General features: G+C 41.9%; 1 protein-coding gene across 1 annotated transcript in view; it reads left to right on the top strand.

Annotated features, from left to right (window-relative positions):
- Positions 1-10,520: 10,520 nt before the first annotated feature.
- The window catches only part of AQP11 (aquaporin 11), an 18,225-nt gene continuing 8,872 nt past the window's right edge, over positions 10,521-19,873 (top strand). The window contains exon 1 of the mRNA XM_017518688.2: positions 10,521-11,695. Coding sequence (XP_017374177.1) covers positions 11,077-11,695 — 619 coding nt within the window. The 5' untranslated portion in view covers positions 10,521-11,076. The remainder of the gene's footprint in view (positions 11,696-19,873) is intronic.

Genomic DNA, 19,873 nt, shown 5'->3' with positions numbered 1-19,873 from the left:
CACCCACCTCGGTCTCCCAAAATGCTGAGATTATAGGGGTGAGCCACCATGTCTGGACTAAACTGTGCTTTCTTAAATCCCTGCAAACTGAAGCCAGACAACTTAAACTTCAGAAGAAAATAACAGCAAACTATTTACATACATAAGCCATTTTCATATCTGCCTACTGATATATGGACTTCAGAGTAATCCAGCCCGTAACTATTTTCCAGGATTATTCTTTTGTTTGTTATTTTTCTCCCTTCCTCCCCTTATTTTTTCTTCATAGGACATGAGACTTCACCACCTTCTAAAAATGAACTTTCCTAACAACTCAGGACTTACCCAACTAGGAATAAACCATCGTAGCCATGACAGATTAGACAAAACCTGAGACCACAGACTCATTTTCTTCTAAAATGCTTTCTCCAAAAGATTTTTTAAAAGAAAAGTGAGGAAATGTGAAAGGAAAATATCTTGGGCTCCCAACATCACTAAGTTAAAGAGAAAAGTCAAGCTAGGAACAGCTTAGGGCAAATCTGCCTCCCATTCTATTCAAAGTTACCCCTCTGCTCACTGAAATAAAAACATATCTGATTGCCTCTTTTGAGGAGGCTAATCAGAAACTTAAAAATGCAACCATTTTTCTCTTACCTACCTATGAGCTGGAAGCCCACGTCCTGCTTCAAGATGTCCCGCTTTTCCAGATGGATCCAATGGTCTTCTTACATAGGTTGATTGATGTCTTTGTGTCTCCATAAAATGTATAAAACCAAACTGTGCTCTGACCGCCTTGGGTAAATGTTATCAGGACCTCCTGAGGCTGTCATAGGCACACATCCTCAAACTTGGCAAAATAAACTTTCTAAATTAACTAAGACCTGTCTCAGATTTTTGGAGTTCACATCTGACAAAACACAATAAGAAAAATATGGCATCACTTCCTGATGATATTCCTGCTAAAGATGCATAACCTGTGAGGCTGCATTGAGCTGTGATCATGTCACTGCACTCCAGCCTGGGCAACACAGTGAGACCCTGTCTCAAAAAAAAAAGACACATAACCTGAAACTAGTATTAGGAAACATCAAAGAAACCCAAATTCAGGAAGATTTTACAAAATAACTGATCTGTGATTCTCAAAATTGTCCAGGTCATGAAAGTCAAGGAAGAGCTGAGGAACTTTTCCAGATTGAAGGAAACTCATGAGACATGACACTAAATGCAACGTGTAATTCTGAATTGGATCCTTTCACTAACAAGTACAACATTGGGAGAATTGGCAAAACTTGAATGGGATCTGAGGAGTAGATTGTAGTAACAATGTTAATTTCTTGAATTTGATAGTCCTATTATCGTTATGTAGGACATAGTTGTTTGAGAAAATACACACTAAAATATTTTGAGTAATTGGGCATATCAACAATTTTCAAATGGTTCAGGAAAAATTAGTTTTTTGTACTATATTTGCAATTTTTCTGAAAGGTTGAGATTATTTCAAAATAAAATATTTTTTAAATGTGATTACTTAAATTCTTCCCATGTTTCTGCCCACATAAACATCAAACCAAAGGACATACCTTCAGAAGCTCTTTTTCTTTTTTTATTTTTTGAGACAGAGTCTGCCCATGTCGCCCAGGCTGGAGTTTGGCAGAACGATCTCTGCTCACCGCAACCTCTCCCTCCTGGGTTCAAGTGATTCTCCTGCCTCAGTTGGGATTACAGGCAACTGCCACCACGCCTGGCTAATTTTTGTATTTTTAGTAGAGACAAGGTTTCACCATGTTGGCCAGGCTGGTCTCGAACTCCTGACCTCAGGTGATCCACCCACCTTGGCCTCCCAAACTGCTGGGATTACAGGCATGAGCCACTGCACCCAGCGCAGAAGCTCTTAAATGCTTTATCTCCTCACAGAAGTTACTGGAATGTAATTCTGAATTTTGTCGAGTTTTCTTCTTCATTTGCCTTTATCTTGTCTGAAGCTTCAGTGCAAAATCCATGATTACTGAACTATCATCTCCTTTACCTCCATTTTTATATATTAAACCTTATTAAGTACTACTGTGAGCTGGGCCACATACTAAGTCTTTTTCTGGCATTTCTTTTAACCTTGATCTCTTGCTACTTCCCCCTTCATACTTCATACTCTAGCCTAGAGCATGGGGACTACATGTTTGCAAAATGCAGTGCCTCTGCTTCTCTTCTTTCTCCCTCTTCCCTTCACCCTTTAACTCCTATTTATTCTTCAGATTTCAGCTAGGATGACACTTCCTCCAAGGAGACTTTCCTTAAGCCTGAGTGGAGGCCCTTCCCTGTGCCTGGGCCTGTCTTCTTTCACTATTGTACTTTAACACTATATTTTAATTTTGTTTTCTCTTCTGTTCCCCCCTCTATGCTATTCAAGAACGAGGACTGTTTTTACTATCGTTTTACCAGAGCTAACAGAGGTGTTCGTCCATGACATCACTCCTAAAAGATTTTAATTAGTTATTTCTTGCTTCTGAAAATAGGAAGGTTGATTTGATATAAAATATTCAGGTGGATTCCAAGGTGGCTGATTAGGGGCAGCTCAGGATTGCAGCTCACAGCGAAATCGCATGGAGGGTGAGTGGACGCCACATTTCCAGATGGATTTTTATTGCCCACAGACCAGTAGTTTCCCAGAAGGAGGAGCCCCACGGGTCACCAGTGTGGCTGTTTTGGTTGGCACAGCAGGTCTCCGCACAAAATAGACAAATCCGGGTGCCCTTTTAGCCAGCGACTGGAGCTCCTGGAAGACAGATCACCCATACAACTGATAAAAAGAGGACTGAAATAGGGACCCAGGCCAGGAGATTCCCGGGCAAAAAAGCACCACTAATCTCTGAGCAGTTGTTTCAGCCAGCTCAGTGGATCACCACACAGGAAATCACACAGACCCCAGTACCTTTTCAGCTGGCAACTGGAACCCCTGGGAGACAGAGTCACCCATTCAACTAAAAAAAAAGGGGGGGTCTGAGGCAGGGAGCCAGGTGATCAGGCTTGGCTGGTCCCACCCCCATGAAAAAAACAGCAATCTGAAATGCTCCAGATTGAGAGTTTCACAGAAAACACAGCTGAACCCAGGATGATCCAGCTCTGTGGGGGAGGGGCATCTGCCATTACTAAGGGAGTCCACCACTATGGAGGTACTCCGCCATTGCTTAAGCAGCCCGCCATTGTTGAGGCAGCCCACCATTACCAAGGCAGCCCACCATTACAGAGAGAGTCCACTATTACAGAGGTGGCCACCATTGCTGAGGCAGTTCTAGCTATACCCATATACACAGAACTGCAGGGGATTTCACACGGCAGCTGGGCAGAGCCCACAGCAGCTCAGCAAAGCATCCACAGGCAGACTGTTACTAGGCTCCCTCCTCGCTGGGCAGGGCAGCCCTGAAAAAAGGCAGCAGCACAACAGAAACTTATAAATGAAGCCCTAACTCCCCAGGACAGAGCACCTGGGGAAAAAAAAAAAAACGAGGGTTTATGAGTTCTGCTGCAGCAGACTTAAACGTACCTGCCCAGCAGCTCTGAATGAACAACAGAGCTCACAGCTCAGCATTTGAGCTCCTATAAAAGACAGACTGTCTCCTCAAGCAGCTCCCTGACCCCTGTATATCCAAAGAGTTACCTCATAAAGGAGAGCTCAGACTGACATCTGGCGGGTATCCTTCCGGGACAAAGATAGCAGAAGAAGAAACTGGCAGCAACCCTTACTGTTCTGCAGCTGCTGCAGGTGATCCCCAGCAAGGAGTGCCTGGAGTGGACCTCAGCAGTCCTACAGCAGAGGGGCCTGAATGTTAGAAGGAACACTAAGAAGCAGAAAGAAATAACTTCATCATCAACAAGCTGGACGTCCACTCAGGGACCCCATCTGAAAGTCAACAATTACAAAGATGACAGGTAGATAAATCCACAAAGATGGGAAGAAACCAGTGCAAAAAGGATGAAAACATCCAAAACCAGAATGTCTCTCCTCCTCCAAGGGATCACAACTCCTCACCAGCAAGAGAACAAGGCTGGATGGAGAATGAATCTGATGAATTGACAGAAACAGGCTTCAGAAGGTGGGTAATAAGAAACTTCTCTGAGCTAAAAGAACATGTTCTAACCCAATGCAAAGAAACTAAGAACCTTGAAAAAAAGGTTTCATGAAATGCTAACGAGAATAAACAGCTTAGAGAGGAATGTAAGTGGATTGATGGAGCTGAAAAACACGGGCTCCAAGAAATATGTGAAAAGACCTAATCTATATTTGATAGGTGTACCTGAATGTGATGGAGAGAATGAATCCAAGCTGGAAAGTGCTCTTCAGGATATTATCCAGGAAAACTTCCCCAACCTGGCAAGGCAGGCCAATATTCAAGTCCAGGAAATACAGAGAACACCACAAAGATATTCCTCAAGAAGAGCAACCCCAAGGCACATAATCATCAGATTCACCAGGGTTGAAATGAAGAAGAAAATGCTAAGGGCAGCCAGAGAAAAAGGTCGGGTTACCCACAGAGGGAAGCCTATCAGACTCACAGCAGATCTCTCAGCAGAAACCCTACAAGCCAGAAGAGAGTGGGGGCCAATATTCAACATCCTTAAAGAAAAGAACTTTCAACCCAGAATTTCATATCCAGCTAAATTAAGCTTCATAAGCAAAGGAGAAATAAAATCCTTTACAAACAAGCAAATACTCAGAGATTTCATCACCACCAGGCCTGCTTTACAACACCTCCTGAAAGAAGCACTAAACATAGAAAGGAACAACCAGTACCAGCCACTCCAAAAACATACCAAATGGTAAACAGCATCGACACAATGAAGAAACTGCATCAACTAATGGGCAAAACAGCCAGCTGGCATCAAAATGGCAGGATCAAATTCACACATAACAATATTGACCCTAAATGTAAATGGGCTAAACACCCCAATCAAGAGACACGGACTGGCAAATTGGATAAAAAGCCAAAACCCATCAGTGTGCTGTATACAGGAAACCCATCTCACATACAAGGATACACAAAGGCTCAAAATAAAGGGATGGAGGAAGATTTGCCAAGCAAATGGAGAGGGAAAAAAAAAGCAGGAGTTGCAATTCTCGTCTCTGATAAAATAGATTTTAAACCAACAAAGATCAAAAGAGACAAAGAAGGACATTACATAATGGTAAAAGGATCAATGCAACAAGAGCTAACGATCCTAAATATATAGGCACCCAATACAGGCGCACCCAGATACATAAAGCAAGTTCTTAATGACTTACAAAGAGACAGACTCCCACACAATAATAGTGGGAGACTTTAACACCCCATTGTCAATATTAGACAAATCAATGGGACAGAAAATTACCAAGGATATCCAGGACTTGAACTCAGACCTGGACCAAGCAAACCTAATAGACATTTACAGAACTCTCCAACCCAAATCGACAGAATATACATTCTTCTCAGCACCACATCGCACCTACTCTAAAATTGACCACATAATTGGAAGTAAATCACTCCTCAGGAAATGCAAAAGAATGAAAATCATGACAGTCTCTCAGACCACAGTGCAATCAAGTTAGAACTCAGAATGCAGAAACTAACTCAGAACTGCACAGCTCCATGGAAACTGAACAACGAGCTCTTGAATGTTGACTGGATAAACAACGAAATGAAGGCAGAAATAAAGATGTTCTTCAAAACCAACAAGAATGAGGACACAACATACCAGAATCTCTGGGACACATTTAAAGCAGTGTCTAGAGGAAAATATACAGCAATAAATGCCCACATGAGAAGCAAGGAAAGATCTAAAATTGACACCCTATCATCAAAATTAAAATAGCTAGAGAAGCAAGATCAAAGAAACTCAAAATCTAGCAGAAGACAAGAAATAACTAAGATCAGAGCAGAACTGAAGGAGATAGAGACACAAAAAACCCTTCAAAAAATCAATAAATCCAGGAGCTGGTTTTTTGAAAAGATCAACAAAATAGACAGACCACTAGCCAGAAAATAAAAAAGAAAAGAGAGAATAATCAAATAGATGCAATAAAAAATGATAAAGGGGATATCACCACAGATTCCACAGAAATATTAATCATCATCAGAGATTATTACAAACAACTCTATGCACATGAACTAGTAAACCTGGAAGAAATTGATAAATTCCTGGACACTTGCCTCCTCCCAAGTCTAAGCCAGGAAAAAGTCAAAACCCTGTATAGACCAATAACAAGGTCTGAAGTTGAGGCAGCAATTAAGAGCCTACCAACCAAAAAAAGGCCCAGGTCCAGATGGGTTCACAGCCGAATTCTACCAGACATACAAAGAGGAGCTGGTACCGTTCCTTCTGAAACTATTCCAAATAATCCAAAAAGAGGGAATCCTTCCCAAATCATTTTATGAGACCAACATCATCGTGATACCAAAACCCGGCAGAGACTCAATAAGAAAAGAAAACTTCAGGCCAATATCCATGATGAACACAGATGCAAAAATCTTCCATAAAATACCGGCAAACCGATTGCAACAGCACATCAAAAAGCTTATCCACCATGATCAAGTAGGCTTCATCCTAGGGATACAAGGCTGGTTCAACATACGCAAGTCCGTAAACGTAATTCACCACATAAACAGAACCAAAGACAAAAACCACATGATTATTTCAATTGATGCAGAGAAGGCCTTTGACAAAATTCAACAGCACTTTATGCTAAAAACCCTCAATAAACTAGGTATTGATGGAATGTATCTCAAAATAACAAAAACTATTTACGACAAACCAACAGCCAATATCATACTGAAAGGGCAAAAACTGGAAGCATTCCCTTTGTAATCTGGCACTAGACAAGGATACCCTCTCTCACCACTCCTGTTCAATAAAGTATTGGAAGTTCTAGCCAGAACAATCAGGCAAGAAAAAGAAATAAAGTGTATTCAAATAGCAAAGGAGGAAGTCAAGTTGTCTCTATTTGCAGACAACATGATTGTATATTTACAAGACCCCATTGTCTCAGCCCCAAATCTCCTGAAACTGATAAGCAACTTCAACAAAGTCTCAGAATACAAAATCAATGTGCAAAAATCACAAGCAATCCTATACGCCAATAACAGACTAACAAAGCACCAAATCAAGAGCGAACCCCTATTCACAATTACTACAAAGAGAATAAAATACCTAAGGATACAACTCACAAAGGTTGTAAAGGGCCTCTTCAAGGAGAACTACAAACCACTGCTCAAGGAAATAAGAGAGGAAACAAGCAGATGGAGAAACATTCCATGCTCATGGTTAGGAAGAATCAATATTGTGAAAATGGCCATACTGCTGAAAGTAATTTACAGATTCAATGCTATCCCCATCAAGCTACCAATGAGCTTCTTCACAGAACTGGAAAAAACCACCTTAAACTTCATATGGAACCAAAAGAGAGCCCGCATAGCCAAGTCAATTCTAAGCAAAAAGAACAAAGCGGGAGGCATCACACTACTGGACTTCAAACTATACTGCAAGGCTACAGTAATCAAAACAGCATGGTACTGGTACCAAAACAGAGATAGAGACCAATGGAACAGAACAGAGGCCTCGGAGGCAACACCACACATCTACAACCATCTGATCTTTGACAAACCTTACAAAAACAAGCAATGAGGAAAGGATTCCCTGTTTAATAAGTGGTGTTGGGAAAACTGGCTAGCCATGTGCAGAAAGCAGAAACTGGACCCCTTCCTGACATCTTACACTAAAATTAACTCCAGATGGATTAAAGACTTAAACATAAGGCCTAACACCATAAAAACCCTAGAATAAAATCTAGGCAAAACCATTCAGGACATAGGCTTAGGCAAGGGCTTCATGACCAAAACACAAAAAGCACTGGCAACAAAGTTACTAGAGTAAATCAGCAACCAACAGAATGGGAGAAAATTTTTGCAAACTACCCATCTGGCAAAGGGTTAATATCCAGAATCTACAAAGAACTAAAACAGATTTTCAAGAAAAAAACAAACAAGTGCATTCAAAAGTGGGCAAAGGATATGAACAGACACTTTACAAAAGAAGACATATATGAGGCCAACAAACATGAAAAAATGCTCATCACTGGTCATTAGAGAAATGCAAATCAAAACTACATTGAGATACCATCTCACGCCAGTTAGAATGGCAATCATTTAAAAATCTGGAGACAGGTGCTGGAGAGAATGTGAAGAAATAGGAACACTTTTACACTGTTGGTAGGAGTGTCAATTAGTTCAACCATTGTGGAAGACAGTGTGGCGATTCCTCAAGGACCTAGAAATAGAAATTCCATTTGACCCAGTAATCCCATTACTGGGTATATATCCAAAGGATTATAAATTGTATTACTATTAGGACACATGCACACGAATGTTCATTTTGGCACTGTTTACAATAGCAAAGACCTGGAACCAACCCAAATGCCCATCGATAATAGACTGGACAGGGAAAATGTGTCACATATACACCATGGAATACTATGCAGCCATAAAAAACGATGAGTTTGTTTCCTTTGTAGGGACATGGATGAACCTGGAAACCATCATTCTGAGCAAACTGACACAAGAACAGATAATTAAACACTGCATATTCTCACTCATAGGTGGGTGTTGAACAATGAGAATACATGGTCACAGGGAGGGGAGCATCCCACACTGGGGTCTGCCAGGGGGAAATAGGGGAGGGACAGTGGTGGGTGGGGAGTTGGGGTGAGATAGCATGGGGAGAAATGCCAGATATAGGTGATGGGGAGGAAGGCAGCAAATCACACTGCCATGTGTGTACCTATGCAACAATCTTGCATGTTCTTCACATGTACCCCAAATCCTAAAATGCAATAAAAAAAATTCAATCACTAGTAATTAATTGCATTATTTTGCCCTTGCTCTTTACTTAAAACAACGTCTAAAGTCTTTTTAATGACAATGTGTATTACAATGATACTAAAATTTCTTACCAAAGTCCAAAAAACTGGTTTTCTACATGACTCTCCTGTGTAAAAGTGAATTTTCACCAGAGCAGTAAATAAAATACATTCACATTAATCCTCAAGTGACTTCTAGTATACGGGAGCACTGAAAGGGTCACATTCATAGAATTGATTTAAAGGCAACCTCTTTAAACAGCAATGATTTAAAAATAATTCTAAATTACTCTAAATTATTTCTGGCTAAGCAATCAACAAAGGAGAGAAAAGGCCTTGATTTTCTGCTCGTTTGTGTCTTGTGAAAGAATTCATTTTTTTAATTCAGAAAATATCTATTGGCTGGCACCACAGAAATCTTGGAAATTATAATAAAAGGGACATTTTAAGCTGCTGAAACCTGCTGCTGTTTCCACTGTAAGCTACCGCTTATCAAACATTTTGTTCATCCTGGGGCTCCGTACTAAGTGGTTTTCATGGGGTGTTTTTGTTGTTGTTGTTGTTGTTGTTGTTTCTTTGAAGGAGTTTCGCTCTTGTTGCTCAGGCTGGAGTGCAGTGGTGCGATCTCAGTTCACTGCAACCTCCGCCTCCCAAGTTCAAGCGATTCTCCTGCCTCAGCCTCCAGAGTAGCTGGGATTTACAGGCATGCACCACCACGCCCGGCTAATTTTACATTTTTAGTAGAGATGGGGTTGCTCCATGCTGGCCAGGCTTGTCTCCCGACCTCAGGTGATCTGCCCACCTCGGCCTCCCAAAGTGCTGGGATTACAGGCGTGAGCCACCGCGACCGGATTTTATTTATTTATTTAAAAACAACAACGTCACGCTCCGTGTCCCAGGCAGGGGTGCAGTGCCGCGATCTCAGCTCACTGCAGCCTGGAACTCCTGGGCTCAAGCAGTTTTCCCACCTCATTCTCCGAGTGCTGGGGAGCATAGGCGAGGGTCACCCCGCACGGCCGTTTTACTGCTTTCAAAGCAGATGGAGGAGGTGCGCCCCGACCCCCGGTTCTGGGAAACAGACCTCTCCAGTTACCTATTGTTTCCTCTTCACGTAGGAAGAGTGCATATAACAGTAAGACACAACTGTTTCGTATTATTTTAAGTAAATAGTTCATGCCAAGGGTTATAAAGAGCGTCACATGCTAAAACTAGGCTGTACTTCGAAGAATCGCCGCTCAAGTTCTGGAAAAAAGAGGTAATTGTGAACACTGTGAAGATAATCGACGCCACTGAAATATACACTTAAACTGGTTTAAGTGGCCTATTTTATCCGGCATATATTACCACCATTTTCAGAAACGTTTTTTGGCAGGTGAAGAAAAGCAAGCTCCAGGAGGCCCTGCCTCACGAGTCTACGCCCATTAACCTACCCATCCCCCCACCCCGGGCTGCCTCTCCCTTCTCAATTTCAGTCGCCCCATTGATAGAAATGAGGTGCCTGTCTGAGACGACCTTTAGACGTCTTTCCAGCTCCACAGTTTTACAGTCTGGACCCGGGAAAGCTCCTCTCGGGGCCAGGGTCCAGGAGTTGCCGCCCGCAGCTGCGCACAGGCCGCCGCACGCGTGCGCAGTGGGCGCCGAGAGCGCCGCGTCCCCTACGCCGCTCCCTGCCCTCCCCCCACCACGCCTGTCTCCAGGCACTGAGGGAGACGCTGAGGGTGAGTGAGCGGCGGGCTCGGCTGACCTTTGGCCCCTCGGCCGGCGCCCTGGATTAAGATGCCAGACAGAGCCTATCAATGTGAATGCACCATTCCAGGCAGTGAAAACAGGCTCAGCACAGAATCAGCAGCAGCAGGAGACCTAGAGACTTCTTCCTAGCTCTGTCTTCCTCCTACGTATGCTCCTAATTCCCTTATTCTCTGGGCCTCAGATTGTTTTTCTTTTCCACAAGTGGATTTTCTTTTCCACGAGCTCCCCTCGCCGCCCTGCGCCTCCCCGCCTACCAGGCTCCGGCTCTGGTTCCAACACCTCAGCGCCGAGCAGTGGAGGCGGGGAGGACTCACCCAGCGTGCCGCCCCGGGAACTCCTACTCGTCCTGAATCGGCACGCCCCGAGGGGCGTGAGGAGGGGAGGGGCTGCGGACTTAGGACTCTGGCCGGGAGACCGCCTCCTGCCCAGAGCTGGTGCCCGCAACCCGCTCAGGAGGCGACGGAGCCATGTCGGCGCTGCTGGGGCTCCGGCCCGAGCTTCAGGACACCTGCACCTCGCTGGGACTGATGCTGTCGGTCGTGCTGCTCGTGGGGCTGGCCCGCGTGGTCGCCCAGCAGCAGCTGCACAGGCCAGTGGCCCACGCCTTCGTGCTGGAGTTTCTAGCTACCTTCCAGCTCTGCTGCTGCACCCACGAGCTGCAACTGCTGAGCGAGCAGCATCCTGCGCACCCAACCTGGACGCTGACGCTCGTCTACTTCTTCTCGCTGGTGCATGGCCTAACTCTGGTGGGCACGTTCAGTAACCCGTGCGGCGTGATGATGCAGATGATGCTGGGGGGCTTGTCCCCCGAGACGGGTGCGGTGAGGCTGTTGGCTCAGCTGGTTAGTGCCCTGTGCAGCAGGTACTGCACAGGCGCCCTCTGGAGCTTGGGTCTGACCCAGTATCACGTCAGCGAGAGGAGCTTCGCTTGCAAGAATCCCATCCAAGTCGACTTGTCCAAAGCGGTCATCACAGAGGCCGTCTGCTCCTTTCTCTTCCACAGCGCTCTGCTGCACTTCCAGGAGGTCCGCGCCAAGCTTCGTATCCACCTGCTGGCTGCGCTCATCACCCTTTTGGTGTATGCAGGTTTGTCATTCCCACCAAACACTTGGCACTTCTAGAGCCTCTATGACATGAGGCTCTAAGTGATTTACTAAAATACATTTGAAATCCCCCACCCTGCTGTGATGCAAATGCTGGTATCCCCATTATTCTAACCACTTTGCAGCCCATTTTTAACCAATAGGGCCGACACATAGAGCCTTCATGCAGTGCTTTTATTGAACACCCCGAGAAGGAAGCCACCTGTGTGCTGAAACTGAGATGTTGTGAGATATTGCCAAGGGTTCAGATATCCTACAAAGGGATTGTTTTAATCATAGAAAGGAAAGATAACATTTAACTGCCTCTTTCTTCATGCCAAGGTGGTATAGATCGTTTCTGATACTCTTACTGAAAAATGATCCTGGCTTTACAAAGTTCCTTTCGATTTAAAGCACATGACTGGTCAGCATAAGAGCAGAGAGTAGAAATTTTGTAGTTCCATTTTAGTCCTATAAATTACTTAAAGTCATATCTTATTTCCTTAATCATTTTGTTATGAAATTTCTTATTTCCTTAATAATTCATTTTAAGTTATACATGAACTTTTAAATGACCTATCAAGAAAAATGTGTTTAAATGAAAACTTGCTTCAAATTAAAGATGCTTTTTAAAATATAACTCTTGAGAAATCTGTTGATTCCTTTTAAACCATTTGTTTACTTTGACAGATCTCAGATGCAGTGGGAAATCTAGTCCTAAATGGAAGGAAGAAATCCAAAACACAAGAATTTAATGATGAAATGTGTCATTTTAAGTTATTACAACAGAATATCTTTATTGGGACTACATTCTAAATTATAAAACACTGTGGAGGCAGAAATAACAACAAAGGAAATTTGTCGTAATAGTTATCTTCTGCCCATTAAAAGTGAAACCATGACTAGAAGTAAACTTCAAGATAAGGACTCTTAAATGTGTACTTGACCTTCTAGGGTAAAAATGAAAGCCTTCCCAATCAATTTACCCTTCTTTAGGTCTAGTACCACTTTTTAAGTAGACATAAATGGAAATAAGTGGTATAGGAGAATGAAGGGGACTGTGCGCGCTGGCTCACACCTGTCATCCCAGAACGTTGAGAGGCTGAGGTGGGCGGATTGCTTGAGCCCAGAAGTTCGAGACTAGCCTGGGCAACATAGAGAAATCCCAGCTCTACAAAAAATGCAAAAATTATCTGAGTGTGGTGGTGCACACCTGTAGTCCCAGATACTTGGGAGGCTAAGGTGGGAGGATCACCTGAGTCCAGGAGATTGAGGCTGTGGTAAGCTGTGATAGTGCCACTGCACTACAGCCTAGGTGATAGAGACCCTGTCTGTCTCAAAAGAAAGAAAAGGCCAGGCATGGTGGCTCACGCCTGTAATCCCAACACTTTGGGAGGCCAAAGCAGGTGGATTGCCTGAGGTCAGGAGTTCAAGACCAGCCTGGCCAACATGGTGAAACCCCATCTCTACTAAAAATACAAAAATTAGCCAGGCATGGTGGTGCACACCTGTAATCCCAGCTACTTGGGAGGCTGAGGCAGGAAAATAGCTTGAACCCAGGAGGCAGAGGTTGCAGTGAGCCGAGATTGCACCACTGCACTCCAGCCTGGGCGACACAGCAAGACTCTGTCTCAAAATAGAAACAAAGAGAATGACAGGTACAGGCATATTTGAGGGATTGGTGAATAGCTGCTTATTTATTGAAGTTTTAGATTTTAGCTAAAGCAGAAACATCCCCTGTATATTAACAGAATTTTCCCTCCAAAAATGAGTTATGCCATGGGTTAGCTCTGTATTTCCACAATTAAAAACAGTAAAAACTTAAAAGAATTTTTATATCAATAGAACATTAACTACAGTTGGATCTTTCAATACCTATGTCCTCTTCCTTCTCCTGATTAGCCTGAAGTTGATATTCTGTGCACTTTTAATACATATTTATGATTCCATAGATAGTACTGTATATATTAGCCGTTCCCTATTTTATCAGTGACAAAAAATTTGAGAAGAGACACAAATAATATTTGAAGTTATAGATCCAGTCATAGATGTAAGGAAAGTTATTAGAAGGAATCTGTAAAATATCAAGAGATCAAAAACACTGCTCTTCTTTTCTTGAAATGAGGGCATTAATTGATGGGGTAGAGGGAGGGTATAAAGGGATCACTAGAGCAGTGGTTCTCTCTGTATTAAAATCACCTGGGGAGCTCTTTAAACATGCTCATTCTGGGCCCACAGATTAAAATCTAATTTCTCTGGCAAGGGGCCTAGCTGGCGGTATATTTTAAAGCTTCCTAGATGATCCCATTATGAAACCAAGGTAAAGAATCACTGCTTTAGACCTGCACTGTCCAATTCGATAGCCACTAGCTCCATGTGACTATTTACACTTAAATTAACTGAAATTAGATTCAGTTCCTCATTCACAGTAGCCATATTGTAAGTGGTCAGTTGTCAAATTGTGCTGTAGCTAGTGGCTACAGTATTGGACAGTGCTAGACTCTATTTGCATGGGTAGAACAAAATTGACAATTGTTGATTACTACTAGTTACAGAAATTTATAATGCAGTATGATCTTCACTTTTTTTGTTTTCTGCCAATATAAGAGAGAGAAGAATATTTACTTGTCAGTTGTTACAGTACACGCATTTTGCTAGGAAATTTATGAGAGTTATTTTAATTAATCCTTACGACAACCCATTGATGAATATATTCTTTCCATTTTAAGTAAAGTGAGGCCCAGAAAAGTGAAATGACTTATCTAAGCTTACATAACTAGACTGTGCTAGAACCATGGTTCCAACTGGCACTAAAGCTCGTACAGATTTCATTATCAGGATTTCTACAGTGTGCTCCTCAAAGTTATAAAACCACACACAATTGAAGATATTCAGCCATAAAAAGGAATGAAGTTATGATACACACTACAACATGAAGGAACCTCAAAAACATTATGCTAAGCAAAATAAGCCAGACACAAAAAGACAAATACTGTATGACTCTCCATATATGAAATATCTAGAACAGGCAAATTCATGGAGACAGAAAGTAGAATAGAGTTACCAGGGACTGTGGGGAGGAGGAAGGAATGGGGACTTATTGTTTAATGGATACAAAGTTTCTCTTATGAAAACCTTTGGAAGTAGTGCTGCTGGTGAAACAGCATTGTGAATGTAACACTAATGACATGCACCTGAAAATGGCTAAAATGGCATATTTTATGTACATATATTTCACCACAATTTATTCAGTTTTTAAGTTACAAAGTGATGTTGCTGCGTAATAAATTTGGCAAACACTGGATTAAACAGGTTTTCTAATTTTAAGATTTCACAGAGCTATGTATTGTGAAACTCCTAGGGGAGGATTTGGAGCACAGTTTTTCAAACTTACGAGATCCTCTCATCTAGGAGTGTGTAGCAGAAGCGAACATATTTTGTGAAATGCTGCACTAAGCCACATATTTCCCTATTATTTTCTATGGCTATAAATCATAACTTTGGAACAGAGTTGTTACCAATAGGGCTGTCTCGGGACAGTTGGCAAAGTCAGGCATCATTACAAGTTATTTTGATATATCTTTTTTAAACTTCTAAGATACTACAAGTACTGATTTGACAAAGGTGTATATTGGGAGATTTCTTTCATCACTTGTACTTTGAAGGCACTCAGAAGTCACCAATACAGGGTACATCAAAATAACTGATTTTGTAGTGTAGGATTACAGAACGTTAAGTGTCCAGTAACCTACCCACAGGCTCCTAGGGTAGCCAGTGACCAAGTGTCTGTGTATTTATTGATTTAGCACCCCAAATTTTGATTTGCAGATGGAGCCCCATTGATGTCATTATCATTTATCATGTATTTACTGGCTTCCCTAATAGCGTTAAAAAAAAAAAAAAAAAAAAGCTGTGTGATTTATTAACACATTAGACCTAAAACTGTTAATCAGATTTCAAGCAAATCTTCCTTAATTTGGGTTCTGGGAAAATTTAGTTCAATGAACAGTTTGAGAGAGAGCTGCATTCATGTTTTATGCATAATTAGATATTGAAAAACATCTTATTTTCCACATATAAGTTGTCTTTATCACCACATACTGTTCATTTTTTTCATAGAATTTTAAATTATGTTGTTTTCTGACACAATGCGTGTTTTCCTTTACCAGATGATAAGCTTTGAGTCTATAGACCACATTTGTTTTATTTATCATAGCATATATCCAGATCTTAGCATAGGACCTGGTACAAAGTAAACAGTATTTTTAGAACAAATGAATGAACTAGGAGTTTACTCTAAAAAGTTGCACAGAAAGAAATAATACAAGGGCCAGACACAGTGGCTCACGCCTGTAATACCAGCACTTTGGGAGGCAAAGGTGGGTGGATCACTTGAGGTCAAGAGTTTGAGACCAACCTGGCCAACATGGTGAAACCCTGTCTCTACTGAAAATACAAAAATTAGCCGGCCCTGATGGTGGGAACCTACAGTCCCACCTATTCAAGAGGGTGAGGCAGGCAAATCGCTTGAACACAAGAGGCAGAGGTTGCAGTGAGCCGAGATTGTACCACTGCACTCTAGCCTGAGCAACAGAGCGAGACTCCGTCTCAAAAAAAAAAAAAAGAAAAGAAATAATGCATACCTGAGTATTCCGTATTTTATGTCTAAGGGCTATTTTGGAAGACTTATTTTAGTATAAATTACCTGAAAAAATTGTAGCATTTTTACTTCATTCCATTATCCGTCAGGAGTTTGGGGTATCTTTCTAAATCATGAACATAGTAAGATTATCTGTCATAACATATATCCAGATCTTAGCATAGGACGTGGTACAAAGTAAACAGTATTTTCAGAACAAATGAATGAACTAGGAGTTTACTCTAAAAAGTTGCACAGAAAGAAATAATACAAGGGCCAGACACAGTGGCTCACACCGGTAATCCCAGCAGTTTGGGAGGCCAAGGTGGGAGGATCACCTGAGGTCAGGAGTTCAAGACCAGCCTGGTCAACATAGTGAAACCCTGTCTCTACTAAAAATACAAAAATTAGCCTGGTATGGTGGCAGGAACCTGTAATTCTAGCTACTTGAGAGGCTGAAGGAATAGAGTCACTTGAACCTGGGAGGTGGAGGTTGCAGTGAGCCAAGATCACGCCAGTGCCCTCCAGCCTGGGTAAAAGAGTGAGATCTTGTTTTGATTTTTAAAAAAAGACTGTGCCCTTAGACTAGATACTTATTTTGGGCCTCAATTTTCTCCTCTCTCAAATGAAAAATAATATTATCTCATGAGACTAGTATGAGGAATAATAATTCAGGTTTGTAGCATAGTATCTGGCATACATGAAGTGGTTGGGAAATATTATTATTATTATTTCCCTCTATATTTCTAACAGGCTTCCAATATCATTTGATCATTTTTGCATATAATTTGATCAGTTTTATTGCTCAAAACTCCTTTTGGGACAAATTCAGGAAAACATAAATTGTAACTTTTATACAGAAATTTGTCCGTTGCAAATAAATCAAAGATTTTGGTACAAATCCCTAGGTGTGCCCCACAACATCTGAGAACAATCTAATGTCATTCTTCTAGGTCTGTAAGGATAACAACTAATTTGAAAACAGGCCAGGCGCAATGGATCACGCCTGTAATCCAAGCACTTTGGGAGGCTGAGGTGGGCTGATCACTTGAGGCCAGGAGTTCAAGACCAGCCTGGCCAACATGGCGAAACCCAGTCTGTATTTAAAATACAAAAATTAGCTGGGCATGGTGGCTCGTGCCTGTAATCCCAGCTACTCAGGAAGCTGAGGAATGAGAATCACTTGAACTGGGGAGGTGGAGGTTGCAGTGAGCTAAGATCGTGCCACTGCATTCCCCCCTGGGTGACACAGCAAGAATCTGTCTCAAAAAAAAAAAAAGAAGAAAGAAAAGAAAAGAAAACAGCAAGCTAGCTAGCTAGCTTAGTAACATTAGCATATCAATGGAATACAAACCAGAAATGAAAAGTGGAGTTCGGAGATGCAAACTTTGAAATTATTATGTCCGGGGATAGAGATTGAATTTGGGGAAAACAAGCAACCTTGTCATTAGAGAAGTATTTTCAACTCTGGACAATGACATTTTATCAGAGCTTATCGTGGTCTGATAACACTCCTTTTGCTTTGCTTCCGTGCTCATTAAAATGGGTGCTCTGGAGAGGGAAGACAAATATTCCAGTCACTAGAAAGCTAGCTTCAACTATAAATTAATAAATTGACCTTCCACCTTCTACATGGTGTTATGTGATTTTAACTAGTATTCTTCTGTCACAGAGAATTTTATTCCCTTTAAGAATGTTGAGAAACTTTAGTACCTAAAACTGCCAGATTTGAGACTTAGCCTCTGGATGTGGTAATTTCACCAAATTCATACTGTCTCTGACTCTTGGCAGTTGACTAGCTGGATCGCTCAGCCCAGTTATACCTCTTCTTCAACATGCACGATTGTCATCTCTGTTTCAAATGTCAATAAACAGTAACTTGTTTTTCAAAGCCATCTTCTGATAGTTCTGTGCCTGATGATTCTTTAAAAAAATAATTCATGTTTAATTATACAATGCATGCTATGTTCACTATGTAAAAATTTCAAACACTAAAGTGCCTTTTGACTGCCATCTTCCATGCCTTTGTGCCTATCTCCTCTCCTTCCCTGCCTACTCTTCCCACCAGGGTAATCCTTGTCTCTGATGTTTGTGTTACGTCCTTCCAAACTGCTTTTTTTTTTTTTTTTTTTTAGATGGAGTCTTGTTCTGTCACCCAGGCTAGACCACAGTGGTGGGATCTCTGCTCACCACAACCTCTGTCTCACAGGTTCAAGTGATTCTCCTGCTTCAGCCCCCTGAGTAGCTGGGGTTACAGGTACCCACCACCACACCTGGCTAATTTTTGTATTTTTAGTAGAGACAGGGTTTCAGGCTGATCTTGAACTCCTGACCTCAAATGATCCCCCAGTCTCAGCCTCCCAAAGTGCTGGGATTACAGGCATGAGCCACCATGCCCAGCCCCAAACTGTTGTGGTTTTTTTGTTTGTTTTGTTTTGTTTTGAGACAGGGCTTTACTCTATCACCCAGGCTGGAGTGCAGTGGTGCATCATGGCTCACTGCAACCTCTGTCTCCTGAGCTCACAGGATCCTCCCACCTCAGCATCCCCAGTAGCTGGGACCACAGGTACATGCCACCACACCCAGCCAATTTTTGTATTTTTTGTAGAGACGGAAGTTATGCTGTGTTGCTCAGGCTAGTCTCCAACTCCTGGATTCGTGATCCACCTATCTTGGCCTCCCAAAGTGCTAGGACTACAGGCACTAGCCATCACACCCAGGCCCAAACTCTTTTTATGTGCATTTATTATACATATAGATAAGACCCTCCAGGAATTATATATTATTATATATATTATTGAATATTTGTATACTTGTGTTAACATAAAAAGTATCATACCTTACTCAGCAGGCTTATTCCTCATAGCCAAAAGCCGGAAACAACTATCTGGATGTCCTTCAAGGGGCAAGTGGTTACACAAATAGCTGGGCTAGTTGTGGAATGCAGATAAGCGTTTGGAGATATATATTGGAGGAAGGGCAGGACACAGTCACGGGTCATTTATGACATAGAAGATACAGGATGAGGAAACAGTTTGCTTTTTTTGGTGGTAGTTGTTCAACAATACATCTTGGATATCTACCTATGGTAGTAAAGAGATTTCTCTCATTATTTCAAATTACTGCATGATATTCCAAAATAATAATAACTTTGTTTAGGGCTATTTCCCTATGAATGAACATTTAGATTTTTCCTAGTTCTTTGCTATAATAAACTACCTTCTATATGTCTTCTCATACACAAACACCAGTGTTTCTCAAGGACAGTAATTCTCAACTGGGGAGTTTCCCCCCAGGGGACATTTTTGGTTGTTACAATATGGGGAGAGAGAGTGAGCTACTGCCATCTGGATAGAGGCCAGGGATGCTGTTAAACATACTACGGTGCACAGGACAGCCCAACAAAGAATTATCCAGTAAGACATTAAAGCCAATGCCATGTTTTTGGCTGTTGTTAACACAGAACCCATACCTGACATGGATTTCTGTATCAGTTAACTATTGTGGTGTAACCATTAAAAACTTTTTTTTTTTTTTTTTTTT

This window comes from Cebus imitator, unplaced genomic scaffold, assembly GCF_001604975.1.
Source record: "Cebus imitator isolate Cc_AM_T3 unplaced genomic scaffold, Cebus_imitator-1.0 Scaffold698, whole genome shotgun sequence".
In the NCBI taxonomy this organism is placed as follows: Eukaryota; Metazoa; Chordata; class Mammalia; order Primates; family Cebidae; genus Cebus; species Cebus imitator.
This window is presented reverse-complemented; position numbering and strand designations above follow the sequence as displayed.